The sequence below is a fragment of the Enhydra lutris genome, unplaced genomic scaffold (genome assembly GCF_002288905.1).
Source record: "Enhydra lutris kenyoni isolate GAN:26980312 unplaced genomic scaffold, ASM228890v2 scaffoldscaffold1, whole genome shotgun sequence".
NCBI classification, from domain to species: domain Eukaryota; kingdom Metazoa; phylum Chordata; class Mammalia; order Carnivora; family Mustelidae; genus Enhydra; species Enhydra lutris.
Genome location: NW_019154085.1, coordinates 104,543,272 through 104,564,349, shown reverse-complemented (window position 1 = coordinate 104,564,349; position 21,078 = coordinate 104,543,272). Strand labels below are relative to the sequence as shown.

At 58.1% G+C, this 21,078-nt stretch overlaps 1 protein-coding gene across 1 annotated transcript; it reads right to left on the bottom strand.

Moving 5' to 3' along the window:
- Window positions 1-14,161: 14,161 nt before the first annotated feature.
- On the bottom strand, window positions 14,162-17,932 carry LOC111144170 (inhibin beta B subunit). Its single transcript, XM_022498353.1, has 2 exons — window positions 17,485-17,932; window positions 14,162-14,953 (listed from the first exon to the last, which is right to left on the bottom strand). The coding sequence occupies exons 1-2, from the start codon at window positions 17,930-17,932 to the stop codon at window positions 14,178-14,180; spliced, it is 1,224 nt and encodes a 407-aa protein (XP_022354061.1). The 3' UTR covers window positions 14,162-14,177.
- Between the last annotated feature and the right edge of the window lie 3,146 nt (window positions 17,933-21,078).

The following is a 21,078-nucleotide window of genomic DNA, read 5'->3' as shown; positions in this document are numbered from 1 at the left end:
GATATATTTTCCTAATTCTCTCAGTGAACATACCTTATAATAATGATAATGGAACCACCAGTAAATGATATTATTTATAAAAAAAAGAAAGAAAGAAAGAAAGAAAGAAAGAAAGAAAGAAAGAAAAGAAAGAAAAGGTAAGAAAGAAAGAAAATGTGATTATTCTTTGGAAGAGGCACTCTTGCAGCAATGTATTCTGCCAAAAGGCCTGACAAAGCAGGTTTTGGGATACCACCTGGGGCAAGGCGCTAAGGAGGGACTGTGGGATGAGAGGAGGTCATGAAGGTAGTGTGAGAGGCAGGGGTGTCATTGGCACCTTCCCTGGGCAGGCTGGCCTTCTGGAGGCTTGGTTGGGGTGAAGGAAGCCAGGGGAGTGAGAAGCACTCAAGGCCAAGGCCACCCACGGTGGGGACTTTGCTCCTTCTACCTCAATTTTCTAAAACACCTTTCCTTCTACCTTCTTTTCCGGCCAGCAAGACCTGGTTCGCAGATCACCTCCTCCAGGAAGACTTCCCTGATACCCCCAGGCCTCTGGGCAGGGTTAGGTGCCCTCCTATGGGTGACCACAGGAGCCTCTTGGGTCCCAAACAAAGAACTGTGAAGGTGTGCTAGAAAAAGTCTCACACATGCATTTATGAGAGTGTCTGGGACCCAGAAAGTCCTCAGCAAACAGCCACTGTGCACACCCAGCTCTCCTTCTGATTCCTGGCTCACCCGGCTTCTCCTGTGTGAATCTCCATGGGTCTTCTTTCAGCTCCCTGCTCTGGTCTAGGCTCTGCCCACTCCTTTGGGTTCTGCCTACCAGCTGCTCTGGGACTCCACGTAAGGCCCAAGACAGAGCAGTTTTATGAAAGCATTTCAAGACGGACGCCAAGCATTTCTGGCAGGTTCTGCAGTGGATTCAACCCCTCCTCAGCCCGTAGGTCTCAGAGCCCCACTTGGGCTCTGAGGGTCCAAGGCTCCAAGCCTTTCCAGATCCTCTCCAGCCCCTTGGTCTGGGGCCTTGAGGTGACGCCAGGACAAGCAGGAACTCACGGTGCCTATGTTTCATTGATTAACTGTAGAATAAAGGGAGATGGGAAAATCCCCACTCAGTGCCTGGCCAAGGGAGCGTGCTCAGATCCCGCAGGTTCCCATCTCCCTCCAGGCCTGTGAGGAGAAAGTGGTGGCTTTTCTAGATAGGGCCCAGGCGAGTGTGAGTCCTGCAGACCCTCACCCAACCAGCTGGTCTGGGCCAGGCCGTTCTTCGAGGTGATCCAGCCTCGGGCCAACCCAGCGTCCACAGTGGGAACATCCACCTTCTCTAAGGAGGATCCTTGGGCAACACACTCCCTTAAGGGCCACCCTTGGCACCATTTCCAGGGTTTCTTGGGCTGGTTGTGACATCTGCTTCTGGATTCAGTTCCAACTGAGGTCTGACATCTGAAGGGGCAGGGCGCACACACCCACTCACTCATAGAGAGAACTTCCTAGGCATGGAAGGCCAAGACAAGGTGTGCCTCTGAGCATCTGGCCCCCTGGAGAGGGGGCGAGGTCAGCAGGCAAGAGGACACTGACATCTGTTGCCAAGGAGGCCATCAACAGGCCTGCCCCCTTGGCTTCTGTCATTGGTGTTTTGTTGTGTTTTTTTTTAAGTTTTTACTTGTGACAAAATAGGTGCAACATGAAATTTACCACTTAACCATTTTTTTAAAAGATTTTATTTATTTGAGAGAGAGAGAGCACGAACAGGGGCAGAGGGAGAGAGAGAGGCAGACTCTCCGCTGAGCAAGGACTCCAATGTGGGACTCGATCCCAGGACCCTGGGATCATGACCTGAGCTGAAGGCAGCTGCTTAGCCAATGGAGCCACCCAGGCACCTCCAGACTTTTCTTGTCCTCCCCAACTGAAACTCTACCCATTGAACAACAACTCCCCGCACCCCTTCCCCCGGCCCCTGGCAACAACCCTTCTACTTTCTGCCTCTATGAATTTGACTGTGAATTTGACTATGTAATTGGCATATACTCATCTGTCACTGGACACTTGGGTGCTTCCACCTTTCGGCCCCAGTGAATAACACTGCTGTGAGCACAGGTGTGCGAACACCTCCCCTCCTTTCCATGCCTTCGGTGACCTACCCAGGAGTGGGATGGCGGGATCATATGGTAGTTCTATTTTGCCACCCGCTTTCTGTGGTTCTTCTAGTCCCACCCTAGAAAAGGCATTTCTAGGCATTCGGAAGACTCTGAGGAATCATGGAGTACACCCTCAGCCTTCCAGGACCCTTCCTTCTAAACATCCAGGACACATTCACTGATGGTGAACTTTAACATTCAGCGGACTGTGACTATCTTGGCCAAGGTCATGTGTCCTCTGCCCACATCAGCCCTGGAAGGTCCTAGAGGTATGGTGGCCTATCAGGAGGGGCTCCCAGAAGGAGAGTGGAGGGGGAACACCACAGTGGACTCCTGGGACATCCGTCCCGCCAAAGGGGCATCTAGATCAGTGGTCAACTAAACTTTTCCTCTAAAGGATCAGGTTCAATGTTTTAGGCTTTGCAGGCTGCATAGGTCTCTGTCATAGCTAATATATAATGAATGAGGAAGCTGTATGCCAATAAAACTTTATTCACAGGCACTAAATTTGGATCTCATATAACTTTCATGTCACGCAATGCTATCCTTCTTTTGATTTGTTTTCAACCATTTAAAAATGTAAAAGCCATTTGTGGTTTGGGGATTTGGCCATAGGTTATCAAGCCCTGTTCTGGAATTGACATGGCATTGGGAGGGCACCTGGCCCCTGCTCTGCCCAGGGGATGGGACATTCCTCCAGCTCTCTTCAGGAGTCAGGCAGCCCTAGGCAATCTGGTTCCATAGGAGAGCGTGGCTTCAATAGGAAGCCATGCTGGCATTGACCCTCGAGGGCTCACCAATCCGTGCCTGGCTCTGTGTTCTGTGTTGATGACAGCGGGAAACCATGGGCATCTACTAAAGGAGAAGATTCGTGACTAAAGATTGGGAATCAGATACCATGAACTGCTGGGGAAATGCGGCTGGAATGCCTGCGTCACGATTTCCTAAAACAATCCCAGAACTCTATGTCAACCTTGACCCGGAAGGAGGCTCCCGATCATCCTGGCGGCCCTGACAGGGCTAGCCTGGGCTCTCCGGAGAGAGGAGGTTCGCCCCATTCCCCAGAATCAGCCAACTTCACGAGGCCCAGCAGGGTGCAGACCATACACACTGGAGCCCAGTATCCCGGGAACCCGAGACTTCCCTGTGGCTCTTCCCTATCAGACCGTGTGACCCTGGGCCAGTCACTGACGCACTTGGGTTTCTTCACCTGTGGACTAGAAATAATAATACTCCCTAGATTCGTGGTGGATTAGTTGGGTGAAAATCTGTCAAGGGTTTAGAAGAGTTCTTGGCACTTAGGAGCACTCAGTCAGTAGAACGATTACTATTATTGTCTCATTTAATCCACACAATTAGCCGGTAAGGTAAACACTATTATTAGCCCCATTGTATGAGGGAACTGAGACACAGAGAGGTTAAGCAACTAGCCCCAGGGCACACAGCTAGGACAGGGTGGGGCTCGAGTGTGGAAAGCCACACCACTGTCTACCTAGCTCTTAGCCACTGGCCTGCGTGGCTTTCCCCTCTTGGGAAACTGTGGGAGCAGAAAGCCCTGGGCCCAGGGAGGACCCTGCAGGAAGGTGCCCTGGGGTGATGGGGCCAAGTCCTGCCTCCTCCAGAGAGCCTTTCTCTGCACTCCCATAGCCCCACCTCTTACCTTCAGGCACCACGTGCACATGGCTGTGTATCACAGGCCGGGGAGGATTGGGAGGATGGCAGCTTGCAGGGTCAAACTCTGACCAGGAGGGACCCTGTCACTCTGTGCGCAGAGAGAGCACCAGGTGAGAATCTGGGCAGTGCAGCTGAGCTCCATTAGCTGCGGGGCCTCTGGCGAATCTGCAGCCTCCCTGTAGCCTGGTTATCCCCGTATAGAGTGAGAGATCACATGGGTTTCTCTACAGTTCTGTGATCTAACCAGCCTCTGACATATCTTCTGCTTTCAGCAACCGCTGCCCCCACCCCCACCTCCCCAAACACTAAATCTCGGGGCCTGCCTTCCCATGACTCACAGGAGACGGAACAGAATGGGAGCTTTTTTTTAACTTTTACCCGGAAGTGCCCCCGTGGTGGGGAAACCACCTGCCTTTCCAACACCAGGCCAGCATGGATATCTCTTGGCTGGCCAAGCCACTCATTCCTCCCTGCCCACTCCCAGATGGGCCACAGGCGAGAGCCCATCCCAGCCTAGTGCTCAGAAGAAGCAAAATATTGTGTGAAGATAACATTCTGGCCTATCACGGTGGCTAAAGCCACGGCGCCCCCAGCCGCCAAGGGGGTACACAGAATAATCCTGAAAGTGGGTATCAAGGGGAGGACCGGTCTCTGCCTGGGAGGAAGGTCACATGAAGTTCACGTGGAGCTGGCTCAGGATGACCGTCCCTCTGAAGGCAGGTACCCCCTACCCCAGAGCCCCCGGGGCCTTGTCTTTCCCAAGGGAATGGCTCTTGGCGGTAGCAGGGGCCTATGGGAGCTGCAGGTGACTGTCCTCAAGGAGAGAGGAGTGCTGCCTCTGGACTACTGACACTTCGGAAATGAAGCGAGAAAAAACAAGGAATTACTAGAGAAATAAATGAAAGAATGAATGAATGAACCATCTAATTCAATCCAATTTCACACGAGAAAAATCTAGGCTGGAGAGGGCAACAAACGTGCCTGAGATCACACGCCCAAGGGGCAGGGCCAGCAGCTACTTCCTGAGAGCACCTGCTATGGGCCGGGCACCGATCCCACGCTGGGGGGATACAGCATGCACAAGCGGACAGGCCCCCCGGCCTGGCGAGGCTGACAGCCCAGTCTGCCTCCCGAGTCCAGCCCCCGACCCCTCATCCATCCAGGGCCCTTCCTCACACCGAATTGGCAAAGAGGATTCACGGCTCTGGGGCCTCACTCACACCCCCGGGGAGGGGGCGGAGGGCTGCCCTGCAGAGCCGACTCAACCCGTGCACCCTTTTGCTCCTCCTCGGAAGGGCCAGAGCCTTCATTATTAACGCTGAAGTAACTGACCCTCGTTATGGTGCCAGTCACCCGTGGGGGAGGGCACCCGCATTAACCAATTCATCTCTCAGTGATTGATTAATTAAAGTTGAGCTTTTATAAGACACCCTCAGGTGGCAAACCACACTTTCCCAGGAGTGGAAGGCAGGGAAGGATGCCTTCTTTGGGGTGTCATGAGGTCCTGTTGGTGGGGGGAGGGGTGGTGCCCCAGGAAGCCAACATGGACCCTTGATTGGAGCCCGGGCACTTGGTTGCCACTGAGGCAGATGGCATTGTGTTTGCCCAGGGCGACAGCAGAAGCTCCTATACGAAGCAGAGCTTTGCCACAAAGGCTGAACACTCATGACAAATTACAGGTCTTTTGAAATGCTATTGCATGAGTCACCTGTGGGGCACGGGGTGCTCTTAAAAGGGAGAAAAATAACAAAGGCGTGGCCAGGAGCGCTAGCTAGCTTTGGGTCTTAGCCCGCTGAGCCTGGGCTCTGCCAGTCCCCTCTGCCTCGTCTCGTTGCTCCATCAGGGAAATGGGTGAGTGGGGTCAGGCCTCTCCCCAACCCCACCCGAACATGACTGTATTCCTTCATTTTAACAATTGTGTGCTGAGGCCTAATTCTGTCCCAGCCTCAGGACGGTGCAGGGGTGAATAAGACGGACCTGACCTTCCCTAGAGTCCAGGCAGGTGTGGGGGTGACCGTGCAGGTAAGACCACGGAGGGTGGGGATTCTGAGCCTTGGGGAGCCAGGGCTCTACTCCAGAGCCCCAAAGGGAGAAGCACAATCACCCAAGAGGGGGAGAAATGGTGTTGGGGGCAGAAAACGGCATTTGGAGGCCCCGAGGTGAAGGTGGTGAGCTGTCAGTGGGAACCGAAGCCTGAGTGTGGCAGGCAAGGAGCGGCCTGAGGGCTCCAGGTGGGGAGGTAAACGGTAGGCCTGGGGCCCTGGTGAGCCCATGAGCCACCGGACTTCTTCCTGGGGCCCGGGAGCCCCGGGAGGATTTTATGTAGGGGAGTGCAAGGGTCGACCAAGTATTACTTAATTCTTACCCAAGAAAGATGGGAGCATGCCATGGGTGTGTTTTGGAAAAAGACCTGTGATTCGCCAACTGCCCGGTTGGCCTGAGGCTGCCACCACCCAAACAGGTCCTCTGCCAGGGCCAAGGTGGCCCCAGCCCCTTCCTGGTTCCCATGACCAGCCCTCCCCCAAAGGTACGACTTATCTGCAATGGGTCTTTCCTTCTCACCCTTGCCCACCCCCCCGCCAAGGGATTTCTGCACCTCAGTCCACCCGCACAGTTGGTGCTGAGAGGGTCACCGAAGCTGCTCTCAGGTAGGACGGAGGAGGCCTAGACAGAGCTGCGGGGTGTCCTCCGGGCCACCCCCACAGCGGGAAAGTTAGGAAGCAGTCTCAGAGACAGTGTGACACAACTATCTGCTCACGGGGCTCCGAGGCCCTGGAAGAGGATGGTGGCCCCAGGAGCCTCATCTGTGGATGGGGTGAATGGCTGTGACTTACCGCCCTCCCAGTGCTCCTGGGAGAAATGAGACGACGCCCCAAAGCCCCAGCACAGAACCAGACCACACTCAGAATGTCCCCTGAGGCCTGGGGCCATACTCCTCCTGGGTCGATGATGGGGTTCCCGAACGGCCTAAAGACCAGGGTTCTCCGTGAGGCTCCGAGCTCCCTGGGACGTGAAGATTCTTACACAGGCACCCCACAGGGGGCCAAGGAGGGTCTCCCCTTCCCACCGGCAGACCCCAGGGCCTTGTGCTCCACCCAAAGGCCCCACAGTAATGAGGAAGGAGAGTGAGTCGGGCAAACCCAGCCCTCCCACACCCCTCGTTCCAGACCAGGCTGGAATTAGCACCTAGGAACCCACCCTCACGCTCATCACCATCCCCTGAGGCTGGGGAGGCAGACACAGGGCTGAGAGGGACTCGGCAGGGGAGGCACAGGGAGCAAAGGCAGCTGGGAGGCCTGGTAGGAAGAAAGAGGTGAAGAGGGGGCACACCAGGAGCCTGCCTAGAGGGGTAGGTGAAGTTCTAAAGGAAATGTCTGAAGACACAAAGCCCTCTGAGCTAATGTGGACTTGGAGGGTCCCTGTAACTGTATGTGGGTAGTAACGTCTCCTTCTGTAATCCTCTCTCTCTGCCCCCCTTGCTCCCCTGAGTGAGGGGGTCTAAGAATCCATCTTTGAAATCCCACTTGCAAATGCACCCCGTGTGCATTTTATCAGTGCCTCTGTGGGCCTTTACCCCCGTCAGATTCTCTGGGAGTCTGCAGTGACCTCGAACTGGTCCCCATGCCTGATCATGCAGTGGCCATTCTCACCAGGTGGGATCTGCAGGTGGGCAGGGCCCCTGGGAGAGGGGGAAGGCTGGGGGACAGCTGAGGACTTCTAAAAGGCCTCTCCAGGTCCCTTTGGCCCTAGAGCAGCTCTCCCTCCTACCTCCTCCTCCATCTCCCCCAGCCCCTGGGGCTTAAGGACCCCGAAGTTCTCTTGAGAACACTGAAGGGAGAGGAGGCAGCATCTGGAAGGCCACAGACACCATCCAGCCCTGGAATCTCTATGAGGCCTCCAGCAGGATAGTCTACTTCCTGGGCCTCATCTCCTCATCAGTAAAATGGGTACACCTCACCTGCCCAACAGGGAGGTTGTAAAGATTAACCAGACAGTGTCGTGAAGCCATACAGCCGGTGACTGTAAATTCTCCATCAATGTTAGCTAACATCATCAGCGTCACAGCCCCCGGGAGTATTCATTGAATGAATAACTTAGGATGAAAGAGTATAGGGGAGAGGGCCTCTCTGAGGAAGGGCAGGGCTCCGGCAGGACACCCCGTACCATTCCTAACACAGGGAAGACTTGGGAAACGGCAAGCACTCGGGGGCCTGGCCCTGTTCTAAGCACCTCAATGCTCTCGACAACCCCCTGAGCCTCTGGGCCCCATGGTAGGGACTGTCACTGCCCCCATTTTACAGATGAGGACACTGAGAGGCTAGGTCGGGCTACCATCACAAAACCAGGTGGGAGGACCCTGAGCGAAGGCTTCCGGTGCCTCTGCTCAAGGAAGATTGTCCAGACCACCTCTGCCGCCACCACGGGACCCAGAGACAAAGGCACCGGCTTCCTGCCCTCCCTTCCCCATCCCCACTCATCTTTGCTCAATCCATAGTCTGTTTTCTAAGAATCAGGCCCAGAGGCATCTCACCCACCTGGCCATGGAGGGAGAAGGGATGACACATGGATGGCGGTCTCCATAGCCAAAGAGAACAGCTCCAAGCACAGGTACCATTGATATGCTAGGCTGGAGCCTTGGGCAGGAGTGGTGGGATGGTGGCATGGGGGCAGAGAGAACCCTGAGCTCCAGACTCCCCTCTCTGCCAGGTAGGCCCCAGAACAACTGTGTCTTCCCTTACCTGTCCCCCTGGGCAGCCCAGCGGCTGTAAGTGACTTTGGAAACAGCTCCTGGGGGGCCAATCCCAGCTCTGCCACTTATAGCTCCTGGGGGGCCAATCCCAGCTCTGCCACTTATGGCTCCTGGGGGGCCAATCCCAGCTCTGCCACTTATGAGCTGTGCCACCTTCAGTGAATGGCTTTCTCGGCCTCCATCTTCTCATCTGTCAAATGGGGATAATCATACTTGCTCCCGCTCTGACCAGGATGGTGAAGAGGACCGAACTGACGATCCCCCAACACAGAAGAACGAGCCCCCAGGTAAATATTTCTTGAGCAATGGAATGACTGGCCAGAGGGTACCATTCTACTTTTAAAGAGTGGCTTCAGGGGTGCAGGGACACCATGGTGACTACCCCAGCCCCCATCTCTTGCAGTGAGTGGCCAGCGCAGGGCGACAGGGGTGGTGACACCACACAGGTCAGCCCCTGAACCAGCATGCCTGGCATCTGCCCAGCATGGGGGCGATCTAGATGCCAGCGGTGGGGGTGGGAGGTGGGGGGCTTGCCAGCCACAGGCCAGATTTATAGATATAACTACCCCGATGAAATACACACAACCAACCATGTGACCACACCCTCCCATCACAGACTCCAAGCCCACGTGGCCTCACCCCCAACCACACACACACACACACAGCCTCAGACACAGCCAACCACATGCCCCAAGATCGCACATGCAGTTGCACCCCCCATGGCTCCCATGTAGAGTCACACCTGCAGTCACACCACCTCACCCCCAGCTCTCCCCGCCCCCACCCCCACCCCCGCACCACCGAGCTCACCCACAACCACTCACCCGCAGCCCCCATGCAGCCCACGGGCTCCAAAAACCTGCCACACCCGCCCGACCCAAGCCCAGGACTCACCTACAACAGGCGCAGCTCCTCGTGCCAGGCCCATGGGTCACTTGTCGTTGGCTCCAAACATCCCACGAGAAGCTGAGTACGGGTTAGGAGTCTTCCGGGAGCCTCTGCCTGCAGGAAGGGCGTTGGCTTTCTGCTCCTTTGCCCACACGGCATCCTTTCTTTGGCCTGTAGTGTGGTCTTCGTGACTTGGTGGCAGCCTATGCGCCCCCACCGCCCTTGTTCCTGCCCCTGAAGGAAGTCTAGGAAGCTACAGGGATGTTCTGCCAAGCTCCTCACGGGGTTACCCACAAGAATTCCCACCGGGCCTTGCAGAGGGCATGTTAGGCATGTGCTGGGCAAGCCTGAGTGCCCAGTGAGCCGGGGGCCTAGCCACAGTCCCAGAGTGGCCCAAGGCCCTCTCCTGGGCCTTGGTATGGACCCTCAGCCTTTGCACCGGTGGCAGTGGTGATGTCATACCCGGTAGCAGGACCATGGATACAAGCTGTGACGCACAACAGGCCCTCCTAAAGGCTGCTTCCACGTCAGGCTGGGCAGTGGGGGACCCACTCTGTGCTCCACACTGAGCCCAACTCTCAGAGGGCTGGGAGGGAAAACAGGCATAGGATACCCCTGGAGCCTCTGCTTAGTGGACCCTCCATCTGCCCATCTGGGAAATAGGGGAAAACAGAGGGGTGGTGGGTGTGGCCACCACACCCCGTGCCCCATCCCCACCTCAGACTTGGCTCCACGGAGTCACTGAGGACTTCAGCCAAGGATGAATCTGACATGGTAGGAGCTCACAAATCACAGGGGGTGGGTGGTGGGGACATCTGAGGCAGGTCTTGTAGGCTGGCTGGCCCTGCCTGACCCATTGGTCGCATGAGAGGCTAACAACCTGGTGGTCTGAAGAAGGGAAACAGGGATCCGGGGGAAGGAAGAGGAACCTTAAAACAGACCAGGACGGCCCAGGGTCAGAGACACTGGACCTGGAGGACAGCATGAGAGGCTTACTCTCTGGCCTGCAATGTGGGGCTCCAGAGCCATACCCCAGAGAGAAGTGTGCCCTCAGGGCAGGCCCACTGGGAAGACAGAGGCAGAGAATGGGAAAGGGCAGTAGGTAGAAAAGGACCAAGAACTGAATAAGAAGGAAGGAACAGGGGAGCCTATGGCCATAGAAGCATGGGAAGGAAGCAGCATATCCCAACTCTGAAAGAACACTTAGCCCCAGGCCCAGGGAAGCGGACCTGTCTGTCCTCATTGCACCTGTCAGGAAAAGTTACTACCAACTGCCATTGTCCCAGCGGGGCCAGAGCCCACAGGGGCCCCTGCCAGCAAAGGGCAGCAGAGCACCACTCAGCCCACTGACCTCGTGACCTCTGAGTCGCAGACCCTTCCTGGGGCTACTGTGGGATCCATGGGCCACCCTGTGAAGCTCAGTCCCAGAGGTCGGCCCCAGAGGTGCTCAATATCCCAAAGAGTAGAGGCACCCTGGTGACTCACACTGCCCACCCCAGAGGCTGCCAGCAAAGATTCCGGGGCCAGGGGTGGGCAGCAGCTGAACCAAGGGCCTAGAGCGACCAGCAGCTAGACGTAGCCCACTGGAGAGAAGCAGCTGGATCCCAACTTACATCCCAAATGCCCAGGCCAAGCCTATCTTTATGAAATTTTCTTCTTTGTCCCTATTGACTGTACAGTGTCTGAAGATCGTGCAGATCAATAAATACAGTCCTCAGGAAAAAAGGCTGGTAGAGCAGTAGCTCCCTCAGATAGGCAAAGGATGGAAACAGAAGCCAGATACCACCTCCTGCCACCAGCGGGCTGTGCCTCTTGTGATATGTCCCTCCCGCTGCCTGCTGCCTCCTTCGGTTTTCCCATTGTAACCTTAACAGGGTTAGGCCAATCTGTAAGACCTTGCCTGCTCAAATGTCCTGAGATTTTCTGGGAAGACCACACGTGATCCAAAAACCAAGGAGCAACCCCAGGGCCTCAGATAAAGGCACGGCCTTAGGACTGCAGTCTTCCCAGAATAGGTGGGCCAGCTGGGACACGTGGCCTCTAGTGCCCAGCGTTCCTGTCCCAACTCTGTGACCTCAGGCAAGCTCTGAACCTCTCTGAGCCTCAGATTCCAAGCTCTGGAAAATGATGAAACCATGTCCCAAAAAAGCACGATACCCAGCAGCCCTTCGTGGGTCTGTCGAGTCCTACCTGCCATAAGGGCTGGACCTCTGTCACTACAAAAACCACCGCCACTACCTATTCCCAGTTAAATTCCCAGCAGGCAAGGACAATCAGCATACTGATGGCCTCATTTCTGTTTCACCCTCCTGTCCTAGGATCCCAGCCTCTTCTGGGTTACAGTCACCCATATTAGTGAATGGAGGTGGGTGCGGTCAGGTGGGCTTCTCCCTTCCAGGTTTTACATTTCCTTCCAGGGATGGGGGGAGCGGGCTTAACCGGCACTTTCAAGTGGTAATAGATGTGGGTCTGGTAGAACATAATTAGTCTTGGGACCGGGAGGGTAAACAAATGTGTAATTCATGAATTTGCTAATTGTCCTTCATTTTGATCTTCTGCCATCTTTCCTAGCCTCTCTGACTGACATCCGTGCTCATGGCAAGGACTCAGAGAGGGCCGGGAGCGAGCCGTGGAGGCCAGGGGCATCAAAGCTGGACACCCAGCCCACGCCTCTCCCGGCCACCGCCTCCTGCCCACGCCCTGCCCCCCCCCCGCCGTGGCTCCCCCAACACCACACAAGGCAGGAAGCCCGTGGCACTCGATCTTTTATTTTCTTAAACTGTACACAGATGTAAAATACTTTAACAGCAAGTCTATGGGAAAATTGTTTGGTTTTAAATTATTATGAAACAGAACCTAAGGGGAGCTTTATTAAATAAACATAAAGGTGGGGATTTAAGGACGCACACCTGCATTCTACCATAGTCATTTTTTTTTTCTGTACCTTCTGGGTGTGTAAAGATAGAAAAGACACATCAAACTGAATAAACAAAATCCATTTATACCCTGAAACGTTGGCAGGCCACTCAAGGGATTGTTCAGAACGTCTACCTCATAGAAGATGGCCTCACCATCTAATAAAAATTAAAACTGATCTGTTGGCCTCTTTGGTTCCAAAATTATGTATAATACATTTAACTGTATTTTTTTTTTGCTGCTATAAAAATAACTTCTTTTTTCAAATGGCAGTTTCTGACTAATCATGCAACTAAATCAGTGCAAACATTAAAAGCAATCATTCGCTTAAAAAAGAAGCAAAGGATTTCATTTCAAGTATAAAAAATATAAAAAGAGTCGTACGAGTCCAGTTTCGTCTAGTGTGGGTCAACCCTTTAAATTGCATAGTTCACGCGGCACCTGGGCCTCTGGGGGCCGAGCGAGTTCAGTGCTCTGCCAAGGGCCACTCCTGGACACACGCAGATGGGCAAGTGCAAGATCACGGGCGTTCAGGCAAGTCGGCAAGTGCTAGGAGGGGCGGGTGGGCAGGCGAGCAGGCGGGAGGCGGGGGGCACGTCCATGGTCCGCCCTGGTGGCTGGGACCCACGCGGGTAACTTCTGCAAAGCAGCTGAAAGCCTTCCCCGGCTCTCCCAGACCAGCTACACTGCTCCCCTCCCACAAACCCTACTGGGATGGGGGGAGGGCACCCCCCCTCCATGCCTACCAGCATTTCCAGAATGCCTCCACTCCACCCTTTCCTCCTCCTCTGGGCTCATTCCCTTGCCTTGGGGTCATTTCCAACCCTATCCCAACCAGTCCTGGAGGAACATCCCCAGTGAAGGGCACAGATTGCAACTTTTTTTTTCTTCCCTTGTAAAATGATTCAAATCTTAACTTAAAAGGTCCTACCTGGTAGAAAAGTCCCTTTTCAAGGATACAACTGGAACGTGTGACCTGTCTGTCAACTGCTAGTGATCAGTTAAAGCATCAAATTAAGACCCTTCTCCTCTCCCTCCCTCCCTCCCCCCAACACACACACACATATAAGTCACGCCAGGGACCCAAGCGACAGTCAAACGGTCATTGCCACAGCTCCATGGTCTCTGGCAGGTTGTGTCCATTCCGGGTCTCTTTCCCTCTACAAGGCTGGGAAAAGCCAGGCTTCCCCTGGTCCTGCAGCATGAAGGATCCCAGGCAGGGAAGGAAGCCAGCATGTCTGAGCCAGGAGATGCTGAGGCCTGGCGGGCCTTGCACACAAGCAAAGGGGGACACACAGCCCTCCTGCCTGTCCGTACATTCCCCACCCCCGCATCTGCTTTTCCTCTCTGTGGCTCTCGTGCTCCCTCTCCCTCTCTCTCTTTCTCTCTGTCTTTGTGCTTTTATGTGTGCTCCGAAGGCGCAATTCAGAATGGCCGGGCCAGCTGGTGGGAATGGTGGCTGCTCACCCCATTCTCTCCGACTGACAGGCATTTGTAGCTATGCTGCCATTTGTCACCGCATCCATTTGCTGGTATCCCGGAGGCTGCCGTGTGGGTGGCGGGACGCGTCTGGCTGTGCGCATCTACGTGTGCATTTGAAAGTATCTCGTGTCAGTTGAGCGTCCGGGCTCTGGCTTGGACTGATTTGCTCGATGAAGTAGTAGGAAAAGATTTCAGGCCTCACCCTGGCACCTGCTGGGCAGCCCGACAGAAGGACCGCACTCGGCTGGCTGGGCAGCCGGTTCCCACAGGGGCTGGAAGAAGCCCTTCCAGGGGCCCCACCCTCGTGCCCCCCCACGCCCCCTCCCCCCACGGCCGCAGCCCTGCTGCGGTCAGGCGCAGCCGCACTCCTCCACGATCATGTTGGGCACGTCCCGCTTGACGATGTTATACTCGTCGTCGAAGTAGAGCATGGACATGGTGCTCAGCTTAGTGGGGATGCAGCAGGAGTTCACCGTGCCAGGGTTGAGGCCCCGCATGCGGTACTGGTTCACCACCGCCGTGTGGAAAGACGAGGCAGAGCCAGGGACCCCTGCCAGGTAGGCAGGGCAGCTGCCCTCACAGTAGTTCCCGTAGTAGCCGGTGGGCGCGATGATCCAGTCATTCCAGCCGATGAGGCGGAAGTCGATGAAGAACTGTTGCCTGCAACAGAGGTTGGTCCGGCCATCGCACTCCAGGCCCCGCTTGCGGATGCGGTGCCTGCTGTCTCCCAGCCGGGCCTGCACCACCACGAAGGGCCGGTGCGACTCCTCGCCTGGGTCCACAAACACAGGCACCACGGCCAGCTCCGGGCAGCCGTCGCACTGCACGTCCAGGTTGAGCCGCCGCTCACCGCGCTCGAACAAGGCCTGGATGGCCTCGGTGAGAGGGAAGGTGTGCCAGCCACTGCGCTTGAGGTCCACCTTCTTCTCTACCACGTCCCACCGGTCGCCGTGGCCCTGCTCCTGGAAGTATACCTTGACCCGCACCTTCCTCCGGTTGCCCTTCTCCAGGACATAGGGCAGGAGCTTCAGGTAGAGCCACAGGCTGGCCTGCACCACAAAGAGGTTCTGGTTGCCTTCATTGGAGATGAAGAAGTACAGACGGACCCGGGAGGAGGCGAGGCCATCTGCGGAGAAGTGGGAGAGCAGGCCAAGTTAATTCAAGAAGAACACGAGGCAATGGGGAAAGACACTCAGTGGCGTGATGCTGGAATGCGAACTTGCCACACAGCTGGAAAACGTTATTGACCAGAAAGACTGTTCCTGGGGCCAGGGCCTCTGAGTGCAACCTGGGAGAGGCAGAGAAAAGCGCTTTCCATTGAGAAACACCCAACCGGCTTGGAGCTGGAGGGTCCGGGGGGGCCTCTAAAATTCTGCCTCACCTCTCCCCAGCCAGGGCTCCCTGGAGACAGGCTGTCAGGCCTCAAAGCTCAACAGAGGAACTTGTCAGGGGGCCAAGATCTTAACAAGTTGTTATGGGTATCTGTGAAATCTGAAAAACAAAACCAGGATCGTGAGGATTTGGGGGTGGGTTGTGTCTGGAGAGAGGTTGGGGTTTTGTTTTTTGTTTTTTGTTTTTTTTTTTGTTTTTTTTTTTTTTTTTTTTTTTGGTTAACTCAGGGCATTGCAAAATCGAGCTGAGCCACCTACCGCCTCTTCCTAGTGTTTACCTAAGCATGATCTGATCCAACCCCCAGTGGAACCTCCACGGCAAACAAGCGAGCTCTGCTCAGATTTCTGACACAAGAACGTGCTTTGCAGGCTGCAAAGTGCAGCCCTCGCTTCTGACAATTTCCAAGTTTCAGCCTTGAAACTTGAGGTCCACTCTGTTTGGGAGACGCTGGCTCCCCATAAAGGGCAGGTTAATATCGTCAAGGAAAAGGGGGAACTGCCTTGTTAGTTTCCTTCATAATTCCGCTCAACAAGAAGAGAGGCCATGCCAACCTAGACACAACTACTCTCTCATGATACATTTCAGTGACTTCTGGCAATCTGTACTTTTTTCTTCTTCTTCCTCTCCCCCCCCCAGGAAGAACAAATAAGGCAACTGTGTGACCATGGCTAGTTTTATCAAACCTCCTACCACTGCCTTGCAGCCCCCTCCTCAGGCCTCGCCTGGCTCCTCTAATAACACTGACATCTGACTTTGAAATGGGGGAAAGTGCAGCCTTAAAAGCTGGTCTTGGACGAGCTGCCTGTGACCTGAATCTGTTATTTATAAGTCAAAGAGCTGGCTCCGTGAAACGGACCAGAAATACACCAGCCCCCGCTGTCATTTTGTGCCACCGGGACCAAAAGGCCTTCTCGACCTTCCAGAATCACATTTCTACTCTGGGCCCCAAAGCACCTTTTAATCCAAGCTCTCTAATTGCATGTAGAGCTTTCCCTGACTCGGTCGGACAGCTAAAACAGCAATGCATTTCTTTCTAAGCACAAACCAGCCGGATTGTCTCTGCTTTTCTCCACACCCGGCCATGCAAAACTTTTCATCCCTTTTCATCCCCAGGCGGCACCAGGACCGTCTGCCTGCTGCCTGGGAGGATGGGGGGCATTTTCAGCCTGGTGACACAAGCGTGTCCCCCCCCCCCACACAAGCCCCCTGCCCCCCCCCCCCCCTGCCCGCACCAGGGCTTCCCCCTCTGCGACCTTCTCCGCAGTCCCCTCCGCACAAATGGGGCTGAGCTCCAGGCACAAAAGCCAGCCTGGCTCATTCAAGTCCTGAAAAGGACAGCGGAGTGGAAAGCACTTGCAGCATTTCAGCGCGGGCACATTTTCCTCCTTCTTTTAAAGTTCTGAAAGATTTTCTGTCTCTCGATTATTATATTTAGACAGCGGTAGAAATTTGCAATCCGGGGCCGGGAGAAAATTCCAGAAAGGACTCCTACCCTTTGTTAACTACGAACTCTGCGGCTCTCAGGCGAGGGGGCTGCTACCGCTGCCAGGAGAGCCGAGAGGCACCGGGCTGCCCCCCGAACCGAGCCGCGTCTTTCTCTGCGTAAATGATGGGACCTGTTGAGAAGCCTGCCTTCCGCCCGATTCCGGTGCCCACACAATCGGAAGAGAGGTTGCCTAGCTCTCCCCAGTGAGGCTTCAGCAATCCTGGCAAGCCCACGCTGCCCGGCGATGGAAGCGGCCCTGGGGCCTCTCACACAGGCGCGCGCGCGCGCGCGCGCGCGTACACACACACACACACACACACACACACACACACTTCTCCGGCCCACGGATATCAACAAGCACACACATCTCCAACCACACTGCTAAGCCTACACTCCGATCGTGGGAAACAAAAACATTAAGCAATCACCAAGCAAGTGCCCGCGGAGCCAGGGCCGCACGCATCTGCCGGGAGGGGGATGCACGCCCAGAGGCGCTGGGGCCGGGTTTCAGAGAGCCGGGGTGGAGGGCAAGGCGTTCAGCGACGGGGACGGGGGAGCAGGAAGAGGTATGCTGCCGGGGGGTGGTGGAAGGCGGGTAAGAAGACGGCAACCAGGACGGGGCGCACAGGGCCAGAGGGGAGCGGCAGGGCCGAGAGCCCGCGTTGCCCCCAGGGTGCGCTGGCTGGGGCGGCCGGACGGGCAAGGAGAAGGGGGTGGGAGAGGGTGAAGAGGGGGTGGGGAGCGAGGGCCGCAGCTGGCCGCCCGTGGGACCAACCCACCTGTCTCGGCGAAGCTGATGATCTCCGAGACGCGCTCCTGGCCATCTGCGCCCGGGCTGGCGTGGCCGTCGAGGTGCGGGATCTCCACACGGCCGTCTTCGCGCACCTTGCCCGCGTGCAGCTTGCGCAGGGCAGTGACCATGGCGGCCTTGGGCACGGCATGCGTGATGTTGGGCCGGCCCCGCATCTGCAGGCGGCTCAAGATGTGCCGCTTCACCGCCTCCAGGAAGTCCCCGTCCACCCGGCCCAGCTCCTCCGGCCGCCGGAAGCCGCCGCACGACGTGCAGGTGTCCTGCGAGCCACCGGGGGCTCCGGGCGGCGGGGGCGGTGGCGGCGCGGCAGGCGACGGAGGGGGCGTGGGCGAGCCCCAGGCCTCGGGCCCCAGCCAGCCGGCCGCCAGCAGCAAAAGGCAGGCGGCCCCCAGCGCCCGACCGGGCAGCCCGTCCATGGTGCGCCGCTGGCGACGAGGGCGCCCGCCGCGAGGCGAGCCGAGCCGAGGCAGGGCCGGGCTCCGGGCTCCCGGCGCGCCGCCCCGCCCCGCCCCCGCCCGCGCCCGCCCGGGCCTCCGCCCGCCCGCCGGGAGGGCCGCCGCCGGCTAGCAGGGGGAGGGGGCCGGCCGGGCCGCGGGGGTTCCCGCGCGGCGGGGAAGGGGCGCCGAGGGCCGCGGGGGCCGGAGAGGCGCGCCGGCGAGGAGGGGGCCGGAGGGTCACTGCCGCGCGGGCGTCTCAGGGCGCCTCGGCATCTGCAGCCTTCCCCCCATCCTCTCCGGGTCGGGGCCCCGCAGCCCCCAGCTCCGTTGAAGCGAAAGCGGCGACAGCGGCGCCTCGGCCGCCGCGCGGGGAAGGTGGCGAAAGGGCCGGTCGACGCAACTTGGCCGAGACGGAAGCGAAGGCGCCGGAGTCCCCGGAGCGGAGCCGGGCGCGGCTTGGCGCGGCTTGGCGCGGCGCTGCGGCGGGCGCTGCGGCGGGGCCCCGCGCTGGCACCTGAGCGCCGAAGAAGGGCCGCGGCCGCCGGCGACGGGCCGGTAGTCCTCGCCTCGGGCCGGCGTGCGGGCGGCGGAGCGGAGCGAGCGCAGTGGCGGGAGCGCCGGGGAGCGCTGGCCGCGCGGGCCCGCTCAGAGGCGGCGCGGAGCCCCCGGCCGCGGGCCCTGCAGTCCTCCCGGCGCGTCACACGGCAAAGTTGTCTCTAGGCTCCCGGGGCGCCGCATCCACCCGCGGGCGGGCCGGCCGCTGCGCGCTCCGCCGGGGCCTCAGCTCCGCCCGCCTTCTCGCTGCCTCCCTCCCACCGCCTGCCTGCGCGGGCCGGCTGGGCGCGGGGCGCCGTGCGAGGAAGGCAAGGTGGAGCTGGGCCCTTCTCGCCCCTCTCTCTCCTGCCTGCTGCAGCGGCGGCGAGGTCGGTTGAAGCGTCTAAAAGTCTCGCAGCGTTCCCGGGTGCGGGTGCCCTAGCTCGCTCTCCCACTGGCACACGCCGCAGGGCCGAGAGAGAGCGGGAGGGTGGCGGCCGCGTCCCTGCGCCCGGCCGCGACACAGTGCAGAGCCTGCCGAGGAGTTCTTCTCTTTGCCCTCTCTTCTTTTACTCTCCTCGTTTTCTCTCCCAAGGGGGGAAAAAAAAGCTGTACAATCTCCGTATGTGCGCGCGCGTTGAGATAGACGTTGGCATAAAAAAAAGGGGGGGTGAGCTAGTCTCCTCGTCCTGGCCATGCGGGAGGAGACTGTCCGTGCCTCCCCGCTCCGGCTGCCCCCCCGGGGGGGGGGCGGAATCTGTTCAAGTCGCTGCCTCCCGCTCCCCACGCCCACCCCCGCTTCCCCCCGCTTTTTTCCTTTCTGCCTTCGCTGGAAGGAGGGGCGAGCCGGCCCGCTCCCCTCCCCCCCCCCCCCCCCGCAATGCCCGGCCACTTTTGCTGTCTCGAAACTTTCCCACCACGTGGGAGCCCCGGACCCTCGCCTAGCTGGGTGGCGGGCGACACCAACGGGCTCCCGGCCCAGGATCCCGGTGCTTGCCCGCTCCCCGCGATCGCGCAGGCCCTGCCCTCGCCCCTGCCCCCGCCCTCGGCGACCGGGAGAAGCAACTCGCCGCCGCGGCCGCCCCCGTCCCTGCCGGGGTGCACCTTCTCGAGCTTCGCGAGGCGGGGGCGGCGGTGCGGCCGCGGGCTGGCTCCGCGGGTGGATGTCGCTCCCGGGCTGCAGTGCCCTAGCCAAGCGCCCCGGGCCGCCCGAGCACTGAACGAGGCGTGGGCCCCCGCGGGCTGGAGGGGTAGAGGAGGCGGTGGCCGTTGGAGGCCTGGCCAGCCGCAGCCTCTGCCGGCTCCAAGTCCCAGGAAAATCCTCGACTGTGTGGGGAACCGGCCTCGCGGCATGAAGGCCTCTGAGCCCCAGAACTTGCGGGGCTGACGAGGTCTCCGGCATCACTGCCTCCCTGCCCCAAGTAGTCCATTCTGGTCTCAGACAAACCCGGGTTCCAGTGGACTCTCAGCCACTGTCAGCCTTGTAGGAGGGACCTTGGGGCGTCTTCACCCTCTCTGGTCTTTATCTCGTCACCTGTCATGGGGGAGGACAGTAACACCTGTGTCACACCTTGGGAGCTCCAGACGAGTTATGTTGGTCACGCTCCTCACAGAATCCTGTACACTGTGATTCTAAGGCATAGTTTTTTGGGTGGCCCATACCAAGCGACCATGTCAGTGAACACGGAACACCCAACCCATCCAGAACCCCAAGGGCTGCGGTTCCTTCTGTCCTTCCTTACGCCCCCACCTGGGCGCAGAGTAGCACGACAGTGCCCACAGGGTGCAGCACCCTGAGGCCAAGGAACACCATGCTGCCCCATCCCCTTACTGCCCAGACCCCCACCCACTCAGCAGGCAAGACTGTGAGGAGGAAGCAGAATGGGAGGTCATTCTGGCTTTCCCAGGACCTGGGGGAACTTAAGCTGGAATGTGGCGTCCAGCTTAGCATTCCCCACACTCCCTGAGCTAGGAAGCTTCAGGCGGCAGCAAGCTTCAGGCCGGCTCCTGCCTCTGCGGAGCTCAGCCAGGACTGCAGCCCCGCTGAGGCCTGCAAGTCTGGAGGCCGAGCGCCCCCTCCCTCCCAACCCGAGGAACCGACCTGAAGGTGCTTGGCCGTGTGGGACGACATTGGACCTGATACAGGAAGTCAGAAGCAGGGTCCCAGGAGGGTCCCCACAATGGCAGCCCTTCTGCCTCTTTGGAGCTGTTTCCAGAGCCCAGCTCTCTGCTGTTCCCATCCACACAGCATGCTCTGGCCTCTGGTTCCATCTCCTTTGCAGTCCCCCCAGCCCATGGAGGCTGTGGTCTCTGGGCAGGAAGGAGGTGCTTCGGCACTGCAGGACTCTGAACCAGGCTGCCCCCACCTCTGCGGCTTTGCTTGCCTCTCCACCAGGCACACAAGCTCTGGTTCTCTGGGTCTTTCCATCACCACAGCCACCAACCGCTTGGTGCACTCCTTCTGTCTTGAAGACCCAGCCCCATCTCTCCTCCTTGGTGAAGCTCACCATGGCCCTCTTGTGCCCTGAAGAGTTATTTGCCATATTAGGCTCCTCGCCCCAGTGCCTGGCTGTTATCCCTTTACCTATCTG